At 39.3% G+C, this 11494-nt stretch overlaps 1 protein-coding gene across 4 annotated transcripts in view; it reads right to left on the bottom strand.

Annotated features, from left to right (window-relative positions):
- Positions 1–354: 354 nt before the first annotated feature.
- Positions 355–11494, bottom strand: part of CEP78 (centrosomal protein 78) — a 28890-nt gene continuing 17750 nt past the window's right edge. For 2 of the 4 annotated variants that reach the window (XM_043565733.1, XM_043565732.1), the window contains 5 exons: positions 4913–4990; positions 3552–3718; positions 2113–2284; positions 1745–1792; positions 355–978 (listed from right to left, as the gene is read on the bottom strand). In XM_043565733.1, the coding sequence (XP_043421668.1) occupies positions 415–978; positions 1745–1792; positions 2113–2284; positions 3552–3718; positions 4913–4990 (1029 nt within the window). In that variant the 3' untranslated portion in view covers positions 355–414. The remainder of the gene's footprint in view (positions 979–1744; positions 1793–2112; positions 2285–3551; positions 3719–4912; positions 4991–11494) is intronic. The other 2 variants (XM_043565735.1, XM_043565734.1) reach the window with 1 other exon arrangement.

Raw genomic sequence — 11494 nt, 5'->3', positions numbered from 1 at the left:
GACACAGCACTGACTTCTGGCCAAGGGATTGCTAGTATTTCCACATTTAACCAAATGTTAAAACTCTCCCACTTATTACCTCATCCCTTTCTAGCGCTTTGCCCTGCTTCATTTATTTTTTCCTCCCTCCACAGAATATTAGTTCCATGAAGGTACAGGTTTTGTTTTATTCACTGCTGAAAGCAACAGCACCCAGGATGGTATAGCACATGTTAGGCCCTCAGGACATACCTGGTGAATGAACGGTGTAGAATGTCAAAAACATACACCAAAAGTTTCATTACAATAAAAAGACTAGATGAATCTTTGTCTAATGTCTTCCAGTACTATATTTTAAGACACCATATGCCACAATGAAAATATAAGAAATTTATTAAAATTAGGACGCAAAACATAATTTCAAAAGATTTAGACCTATGTCAGGTGTGATACAGTATGGATGCTTTCTTGAATTTCAAAATCAGATCCAAGAGTATCACTTTCAGAGTGTTCTAACAGATTGAGTTTACTTTTAGCTCTCCTCGATGAAAGAGTCACGATTTTACTTTCTTTCTTGACAGAAATGGGGTTTTTCAAAGACTCACTTTTAATTGGTTCGTTAACCAAAGAACCATTCTGCCCAATTCTGTGACTTTTCTGATTTACAGGTGAGTCAGAGCAGGAATGCAGGTCGTTTCTGGACTGTTTTTTAGCAGAGTGTTTGTTGGTATATTCACCTGTTTTGGTCAATTTCTCTGAAGAAGATCTGCTATTTCTAGATAATTCGTCGTCTTTTCTTTGGCTTCCAGTGCCAGATATCACATCTGCTGACGGAGAACATGTTCTAGCAATGAATTCTTTGAAAGACTCCTGCCACTGCTCACTGACTGGGGCTCCCAGGTTGTCTCTCAAAGTTTCTAAGGGCTCCTGCGTGGAGACAGGGACATGGAAGGAGTCGAGAGGCAAAGGAATTCTGGCATCACTTGTAATTTTCTGAAACTGGAGGGAAAACAAAAGAAGACAAAACAAAAATTCAGTGATGAAAAAGCCAACCATTAAAAAGTAGAGTCCGTGACTTTAATGTTACTCTGTGATCTTATTAAGATAGTCAATTGATTAATTAGAAGATTTTAGATCCGTTTTTTTTCTAATTGTATCACGCCAGGTGATTCCTAACTTAACTTAGCTATATCCAAGGCAACATCTACTACATTTTCAGACTTCGTGGTTTGGGGTAATTATTACCCACTTCCCTTTCCCTCATTAAAAATAATAGGGGAGCCTGGGTGGCTCAGCTGGTTAAGTGTCCGACTTCAGCTCAGGTCATGATCTCACGGTTCGTGGGTTCAAGCCTGGCGTCGGGCTCTGTGCTGACAGCTGAGCCTGGAGTCTGCTTCGGATTCTGTATCTCCCTCTCTCTCTGCTCCTCCCCGACTCGTACTGTCTGTCTGTCTCTGTCTCAAAAATAAACAAACATTAAAAAAAATAATAAAGCCTTAATCCCTAAGAAAATTAATTTCTTCTCTATCCTCCAGGAACATGTAAGCAGTATTCAATCTGTGATAAGACTACGTTCTCAAGTTATCAGGTCCCAAGACTGTCTGAGGTTGGCCGATATGGGAGATAAAGGGAAGGGAAGGCCAGAGGGAAAGCAGACGGGTTCCCCTCTCTCGTTCCCATAACTGGGAGGTTAACTCTAATACCTAGTCTATTAGTTATGTCTGGATTACTTATTTAGGAAAATTATCTGTATCAGTACTTGTACCTTCATTAGAGTTCCTTCATTGTAAGCTGACTGCATACAAATAGAAACCTAGATGAAATATGAATAGAATAGACATTTACACAATTTAAAATTTGGAATATTTTCTCTAATGTTTCATTTCTTTCTTCACTGAGAATAGTTTGCTTTACATCATAAATTTTCAAAAGGCCTCCCAATTTTCTCATTTACAACTATATGATATTATGAAATGGGCACAAACTTACTAATTTCAGATTGGGAAAGGACCCCAAAGAGGCTCCCAAGCGTGTGAATTATTAGAGACAGATTGTCATCATTTTCTCTCTGACTCTTTAATTCCCTTTTGCTCATCACTCTTCGGATCATTAAATTCTGTTCCGTCCACTCACTTGGATGTTCTGCATCTGTCCTATGGAGTTCTGCTTTGATTCTGCTTTTTCATCTTCAAGTGCCTTCTTTTCTTCTCTAGGCAGGCTACTAATAGTAGAATTCATCTGGGGACGACCCAGCAAATGAAAATCTGACTGATCTATACCAGCCATTGTGGCAAGCTGACCAAGCCTGGACAAAAGGAGGAAAGGAGAAAAAAACAAAGATTGTTATAACTGTGTATGAGCAGCTTAGATTTCCCCATACCTAGAATCATGAAATACTTCTTAAAAATTTTTTTTCAGGGTGCCCGGGTGGCTCAGTCAGTAGAGCATCCAACTTCAGCTCAGGTCATGATCTCGCAGTTTGTGACTTCGAGCCCCATGTCAAAGTCTGTGCTGACAGCTCAGAGCCTGGAGCCTGCTTTGGATTCTGTGTCTTCCACTCTCTCTCTGCCCCTCCCCTGCTCATGCTGTGTATCTCTCTCCTTCAATTTATTTTTGAAAGAGAGAGAGGTGCAAGCTGGGGAGGAGCAGTGAGAGAGAAGAGAGGTAGAGGATCTCAAGCAGGCTCTGATGGGAGGCTGGAACTCATGACTTGTGAGATCATGACCTGAGCCAAAGGCGGATGCTTAACCAACTGAGCCACCCAGGCGCCCCACTCATGAAATACTTCTAAAATCTTAAAAGCCAATATCCTACTCCACATACAAGCCCCTATTCTCTCCCAAATTCTCAGCCCTTCCAGACTCATGCTCTGGGACCACAATAGATCATGCAATCCTTGAAGCACTCCTTCTTCCCCCAACGTCTGGCCCACCACCTGATTTACTGCTCCACTGCAACGCTTCAGCTTCTAGCATGCACCTAGTGCATCGCCCCTCACCTCTCCCCCACTTCTTTACCATCTCTCCTCCAAACACGTGTTTTTTCCTTCCTTCCCGACACCAACCCCTTCACCTACAAAACATCACTCCATCAATTTCAATCTCCAATTCTCTCTTTCAACAACTTCTTTTAGCAAAATCGTTCCTGGTTGAAAATGACTGATCTATATCCACCCTGCGGATTAATGATAATTATTATATGTAGGACAAAAATTGCTTTAATTCAAACGTATTTTACAAGGAAAATGAATAACATGGAGGGAAATTTCAATGCATTCTGGAATATTTTCAAGTTAAATTACCTTCAATTTAGTCTTTACCCAAGACAATACTTACAAATTATTTATAGGTTACTCCTTCATACTGGGCTTTCTCCTCTACCGAAGCAAGTTTACTATTTTGCACTTCTTTTAACATGTAATTCCTCATTAAAACAACAACAACAACAACAACAACCCTCTATATTATAGTTACACCCTAAGTAAAACTATAGAAGCAATGAAAATGGCTCACGTTCTTCAGCAAACCACTGTTACAGCTGCAAAGAGAATGATGCGAAAGAAATGAACTAACCCAGCATCTTTAAGGAGATCCAAGAAAGCATGGAACTTCTGAAAAGAATTCTCAATGCTGCCCAAAACACCTTCGTCATCCAGGATCATGTTTGTCAATGACTGTGCATGAAGGGCTTCAGACAAAGAGCAATTTATATTTCTTAACTGGGCATTTTCATGTTCCAGCTATAAAAGAAGAATGAAAATGTCTGACATGATTTTCTCTCACTGTCATCAAAAGAAAAGAGTTAAACACTTCAAACATAATTAATTTGCCATTAACCTAACTTTCCACCAGTAAAGACAGAGACCACATCAGATAATAAAGTCCAGAGACATCCAATGAAGTTTCCTATATAACACTTAGATGGTATATAAATAAACCAAAGTTCTGTTTTATTAATGATCTTTGAAAAGATCACTTCTAACTGGTTACATTCATAACAGACCCTCATTTTACATTAGAAAATTAGCTGCTTAATGGTTCCCTTTAAATTAGAAAGTGAAATATAGTCTGACTTGAGCAAAGCATATTCCAACTTTGCTGGACGTTAAGGATTAACTTTACTGGGAAAGATATTAAATGCCTAGGTTTAAAAGTCCTACATCATACCCAACTTATTAACTGTACAATGACCAATATTCTCCTTGGCTTCTTGACGATGTTTCCTCCTTTGGACATCCCCGCCCCCTCAATATCTATTCATCTAAAACCATGTATGAGCCTAACTCTAGTATTTCTCAGAAAGGCCCTTTTGTTCATGATTCGCCTTTTACCTTTACAGGTGCTCAACATTTACTGAATGAGTAAATGTCTTTCAATCCAACGTATGCACTTGCAAAAATTCCTCCCTAAACTCACCTTATGATAATAAAATATATTTACATACAACTTTTTAGCTTATGCCCTGCTTCCATGAACATTAGGCTAATGTAATTCTCAGAATATATATTTTTATCTTTCATTGCATTCTTAGCAGTTTTCCAATATGTTATACTTATTTAAATTATTCACTTTTCTAATTCACTGATAGTAAAGTCTCATCATGTCTTCTATGTTACTGTAAATACAGTATAAGCATAAGTGCTTTAATTGAAGCATCAGGAGCAGAAAATAAGCTAAGGTCACATAAAAGTACACACGCACCAAAAAAAAAAAAAAAAAAGAAAAACAAACAAACCCTAAGATTTTTCCATTTTAAAAACATGTTTTCTGGAATAGAGATCATATAACCACTAAATATAATACAAAGATTCATAGGGTACAACAGTTTGCAACATATTACAGTTTTAAAGTTTAAAAACTGCATGTGCATGGCTTAAAATCCAATCAAAATAAAACAAAAACACTCTCAAAAGTATGAGAAAAAACTTGTTTACCTCACTGACGCGTTTATCGGCCTTCAGTCTTATTACTCTTTCCTCCTTTAACTGCTTTAGGCACCCCTCCAGTTTTTCCTAGTGAGAAGAAATAGAGTAAATATTATAAACGATTCAGAGTATGAGATCCAAAAGCCTTTCCAGTTATAGATCTCAACAAGGATTTAGGCACAGAGCCAGAAGTGAACTCAAGACTTTAGGATTATAGTCTATTACTTATGATATCATCCCATGCTAGTGAAATTAATTACCAAAATATATCAAATTAGCTATTAAAAATTTACTTGAGGGGCACAAGTGTCCAACTCTTGATTTCGGCTCAGGTCATGATCTCACGGTTCATGAGATGGAGCCCCGTGCTGGGCTGTGCTGTGCTGACAGTGTGGTGCCTGCTCGGGATTCTCTCTCCCTCTCTCTCTGCCTCTACTCGACTCGCTCTCTCTCTCAAAATAATAATCATTAAAAAAGACTTTGAGTCCCACGCTTTCCAAAATAAATCTGTGGCAGTTCACCATAAAAGGCATATGTGTATACTGTAGTAAGTCATATATAAAAAGCTAAGGTGAAGAAAGGGAAAATTCTACTTTTATTTATGGGTTCCTTTATAAGAGAAAACCTCAGTAACATGGCTAACCCACCTGAATTATGTAATGGCAGATTCAAATGCATTTTTAAAAAAGTAAACACTTTGGGGACACCTGGGTGGCTCAGTCAGTTAAGCGTCTGACTTCAGCACAGGTCATGATCTCACGGTTTGTGAGTTCGAGCCTCACGTTGGGCTCTCTGCTGACAGCATGGAGCCTGAAGCCTGCTTCAGATTCCTGTCTCCCTCTCACTCTGCTCCTCCCCCACTCATCCTCTGTCTCTCTCTCAAAAATAAATAAACATTTAAAAAAATTTAAAAAAAAGTAAACACTTTGAAAACACTGAGACAGAGACAAGTAGAGTAGGACACCTAAGATCACGTCACTAATTATGCTATAGAGCCACGTTATGAATTGAGGAGGCTGGGTGCCATGCCTGTTCAGAGAGGTGGTGATCTTCCCATTCGCTAGTGTCAATAAGATAGAACGCACTTGGTAAACTCCCTTTTGGTTTCCAGGAACAAAACAGTCAGGTCCTTGCATTGAGGGACACTACTTATGGTTGGCAGAATTCTATGCCCCTCAGCTTCCTACCTGCTGAACTACACAATCCTCCCAGTTAGTCAATCAAATGCTAACCTAGGTGCTGCAGCAAAGTGATTTTGCAAATGGAATTAAGGTTGCTCAAATCGGTTGATCTTTAATTGATATTAAGAGATTACTTTTGGTGGATGTGACCTAATCAGGTGGCTAATTAAAAGTGACTGGGGTCTATCTGATGTATGACTGACATCTTGATTTCAGCTTTATTTATTTATTTATTTACTTATTTATTTTAAATGTTTATTTATTTTTGGGGGGAGAGGGGCAGAGAGCGAGGGAGACAGAGGATCTGAGGTGGGCTCTGTGCTAACAGCAGACAGCCCAGTGCGGGGCTCCAACCGACGGACCGTGAGATCATGACCCGAGCCAAAATCAAGAGTTGGATGCTCAACCGACTGAGCCACCCAGGCACCCCTATTTTTGATACCTTTTTAAGACAAAAGGGTAGATTAGATGGGTGTACTTGCAGAGATGGCTTTTATTTTCTTCAATAAATTTTTCATCATTTAAAAAAATTTGCTCAATGAACATACATTTTTATATTCAGAACATAGGTTTAAAAAATAAAAAATAGCCGAACTTCAAATTCTTTAATAGGGATGAAGGAAAAACATTGCAGAATTCCTCCACTTACTTATATAATGGTTTTAATATTTAAAACTTATTTCACAGAAATTCTAAACAAATAAGCAAACAAGAAACTAGCGCCACAGTTAGAGAAAGTAGACTGAAATACTCCCTTCTCAGCTAGCTCTAAATATAGAGTATATCATGTAATTACATGAAATAGTTTCTCCCCCTAGTGGAGGGAATTAGGACATAATGTTAAATTTTCATGAAAAAGTGTACCTTCCTCTTACAAAGGAATTCATGCTCCTTAAAAAAAATATGGAACCAAAAAATTAGAAAGTAAAATTGCTTGACATTCTGTTACTTAAATAAGACTAATAACCAGGTTTTGGAGAAATTTTCCTTCATCTGCTCTCCTTCCCCTTCTATTCATTGGCTCGTCTGATTTTTTCTGGAACAAAGCTCCCATCATACTGTATTAATAATTTTATGTTCAACTTTTTTTTTCCATTTAACATTGAATCAATCATTTTTATATAATCAGGGGATTCATAACCTTGATTTTTTTAATGGTCTACAAAATATTCCACTGAGCAAGTTTCTCGGTTCATGTAATCATTCCTTTACATTTAAATTCTTTCCAACTTTTCAATATTATAAAACAAAATACCTACTTTTAGGCATGAAGCCTTTTCCTTACATGTAAGAATAATTTTCTTGCAATAAATCAATAAGAATGAGTTTGAGATCAAAGCAAATGAACACTTTTAAGGTTCTGCTATACTGATTTCCAAACTACTTTCCAAAAGATTCCTAACATTTTAGACTGCTTTCAGCAATGTGTCACCTGGTATACTAACTTCTACTGTAACTGGTGGCTTGCTTCTTCACTTTAAAGTGCAAGAAATTTAGGGGCAGGGGTGTTTTATCCCAGCACACGTGTCTAGCACAAAGCACACAATAAGTAATTGCTGAATAAGGAAAACCCGTGCCACTCCAAGATATACGTGTGCAAAAGGCAGAAGGTTTTTCTCTAATTGGATAGGTGAAAACTTGCCATCTCCCTCAGTATGTACTGCTTTGCTTATAATTAGTAATCAAATTTCTCTTTTAGATTACGAGGTGGCTCAGCTGGTTAGGCGTCTGACTCTCGATTTTGGCTCAGGTCATGATCACACGGTCATGAGATCGAGCCCCAAATTGGGCTCCGATCTGGCATGGAGCCTGCTTGGGATTCTCTTTCTCTCTCTCTGTCCCTCCCCTGCTCAAGTCCACATGTGCTCTCTCTAAAAACAAAAACAAACAAAAAACAACAACAAATGAACAAACAAAAAAAACCCAAAACCATTCAGAATCTCTGTGGCTAAAACCTGACCCTACCCCTTGGCTCTATAACCTTTGACAAGCTAGTAACTCTAAGTCTCAATTTCCTTATCTATAAAATGAAGACAGGTTCCCACGTCACAGAGTTCTTAATGAGGATTACATGAGTTAACACATACATAATGCTAATGAATATATGTGAATACAAACAGCAGTGGACTTAAAATCAAAGTCTCCTCTCACTCACACATCCTGCCCCCAAGAGGCAAGCTTGCTTTCTTTCTTTCTTTCTTTCTTTTTTTTTTTTTTAAAGTTTATTTATTTATTTTGAGAGAGATAAAGCAAGGACAGGAATGGGAGAGGGGCAGAGAGAGGGAGAAAGAGAATGCCAAGCAGGCTCTGCACTGTCAGCACAGAACCCGGTGTGGAGCTTGGATTCATAAACCTTGAGATCATGACCTGAGCCAAAATCAAGTGTTGGATGCATAACTGACTGAGCCACCTAGGCGCCCCGAGGCAACCCTTCTTTAAGCAGGTTTTATTTATTTTTTTTTTTTTAAGTAATCTCTACACCCAATGTGGGGCTCGAACTCACAACCCTGAGGTGAAGGGTCACATGCTCCACCGACTGAGCCAGTCAGGCGCCCCTTTAAGGAGGTTTTAATTGTAAAATGTGATATCATACTAAAAAGTGCAAAGAATAAAACTGTCAGTGTCACAAATAAAGAGAACACTTACTTACGTAACTAGCACTCAAGCCTGTATAACAGCTTGTCAGCATCTCAAAAATCCCCATATCCTTTTGCCATAACAAGCTCCTTCCCTCCTCCCAGAGTTAAAGACCACCCGCATCCCTTACATGCACGCATCACTAAAAATACGCTCTGGTTGTGCCACCTCCTGAATTCACAATATATACAGTCCTCCAGTCAATACTGTTTTTAAAAATGCATCCACACTGCTGCCAGGGGCTCTGGCTCGTTAAATTTTATTGCTTTACGAATACACATAATTTATTTTTTTAATGTTTATTTATTTATTTTGAGAGAGTGTGAACTGGTGTGTGAGCACACAAATACAGGAGGGGCTGAGACAGAGGGAGAGAGAGAATCCCAAGCAGGCTCCGCACTGCCAGCACAGAGCTTGCTGTGGGGCTCAATTTCCTGAACTGTGGGATCACGACCTGAGTCGAAATCAATAGTTGGACAATTAACCGACCAAGCCACCCAGGCGCCCCACACATAATTTAACTCTTAACTCTTAAGGGAGAGGAAGGCTCCCTGGAAGCTCGTGATGGACTGGCTTCTCTTAGGTGTGAAGAGGCAAAACTACATACTAGGAGCCCCAGTTCTCCCAGTTCTTTTTAAAGTAAAATTGTCTCATTTTAGGAGAATGAAGGTGGGATCGGGAGTTCACTCTCCCAACTATGAACTTTCCACATGCTCTCCTCATTTCACTCACATTTCTAACTAATGTCACCCTCTCTCCCACATGCACACCTGGGGGACACCCTCTCTCCCACATGCACACCCTCTGCCTGGGGGACAGGTTCCCCCTCAGCTGCAGCACATCTCTGTGCATATTCCAGGTTGTGGTTTTCCTCTAGTTTCTGGCTTCACACTCTTCTACTTGTCTTCTGTCTTTGCAAAAAATGTTGAAATCTCTTAATTGTTGCGGATACGGTCTTAAAAATTTTAATACCATCATTTTTTCTAACTTTTTAGTTTTTATTTATTTTTGAGACAGAGAGAGCATGAACGGGGGACGGTCAGAGAGAGAGGGAGACATGGGATCCGAAGCAGGCTCCAGGCTCTGAGCTGTCAGCACACAACCCGATGCAGGGCTCAAACCCACAAACTGTGAGATTATGACCTGAGCCGAAGTCGGATGCTTAACGGACTGAGCCACCCAGGTGCCCCCCCATCATTTTTTGTGTCTTGTCAAAATGGAGAAGAGCCAAAAGGATCCTCAACACATCTTGAATCAGCTGTTCCCTAGTTACAGTTCCTAACTCTCTTGGTCTTCCCCAATGCCTAGAGTCCCTTTTGCAAGTACAATCTCCCTAGTCTCTCCATGCAGGAAAGGAACCCCTATCTAAAATGACCATGAATGCAAATTAGATAGTCCAGGGTCTAGTTGCCACTCTGCAACTTAGTAACAAAGTACTTAATCGCTACAAAATTGCTCATTTATAAGATGAAAGGGGTAATTGTTTTAAGTTTATTTAGAGAGAGAATGTGTGCACCCATGTACGAGTGTGCAAGTGAGTGGAGCAGGGATGGGAAGGGAGAATCTCAAGCAGGCTCCGCCCTGTCAGCACAGATCCTGATGGGGAACCTGATCTCACAAACCACAAGATCATGACCTGAGTCCAAATCAAGACCTGAGCCCAAATCAAGAGTTGGACGGACGCTTAACCGACTGAGCCACCCAGGCACCCTGAAGTGGATAATTCTACATCAACTACACATTCCTCCCACTCTAACACTTCATCATTTTCCAAGTACTTATCTTAATTTCTCTCCATTATTGTCATTAATTTTAATTAAGAAAAGAAAAATCTGGATTTCTTTTTTAAAAAAAATCAAATAGGGGCGCCTGGGTGGCGCAGTCGGTTAAGCGTCCGACTTCAGCCAGGTCACGATCTCGCGGTCCGTGGGTTCGAGCCCCGCGTCAGGCTCTGGGCTGATGGCTGATGGCTCAGAGCCTGGAGCCTGTTTCCGATTCTGTGTCTCCCTCTCTCTCTGCCCCTCCCCCGTTCATGCTCTGTCTCTCTCTGTCCCAAAAATAAATAAACGTTGAAAAAAAAATTTAAAAAAAAAAAGAAAAAAAAAATCAAATAGTAATTTCCACAGTCCTACAATAATGAGATAACTAGTTTTAAATCTGTCAAGTTTGACAGTAAAAGAAAACCATACTAAATCATTTTTAAAAATTAAATGTGGACTTTATAGCACAAAAAAAGACAAGGTCCCTCCCAAACGGTGTTTCCCTTATTTACTACAAATGTCAGCTCTGCATTGAAGTTGAAATACAATAACTATGGTATTTTGAGGAGCTAATTTGCTATAAAAATCAATTTTTCTTTTTTGTCCAAACAGAAATATCAAATGACGTTAGAGGTCAGGTTTATTAGGCAATACAATATAGCTTCTTGAGTTTTTCTAATTTGGGAAGGGAGACTGTCAACATCCAAATCGTTTTTTCAACTTTTTTTTTTTTTTATTAAAAATGAGGTCATATTTTCCTCTTAGAAAAAGAAGAGTTCGGCGAGGACCTCCAATTTCCTGATCTGTAAAATAAGAATACCAAATCAGCTGACTACATTCATTCAGAAGTCTGTTTCCTTGAGTTTATCTGACGATCATTAAGGTTCTCTCTACATCTAATAGTCTACGGTTCTAAGGAAAGGAAAATACGTATTACTGATGACATGTTTTGATTTTCATTTCTTAGAATTCAAACGTCTACCTTTCGCCCCGGTCTAAGCTAAGGAACCACT

The sequence above is a fragment of the Prionailurus bengalensis genome, chromosome D4 (genome assembly GCF_016509475.1).
Source record: "Prionailurus bengalensis isolate Pbe53 chromosome D4, Fcat_Pben_1.1_paternal_pri, whole genome shotgun sequence".
NCBI classification, from domain to species: domain Eukaryota; kingdom Metazoa; phylum Chordata; class Mammalia; order Carnivora; family Felidae; genus Prionailurus; species Prionailurus bengalensis.
The sequence above is the reverse complement of the archived record's forward strand: the minus strand, read 5'-3'. Positions and strand labels throughout refer to the sequence as shown.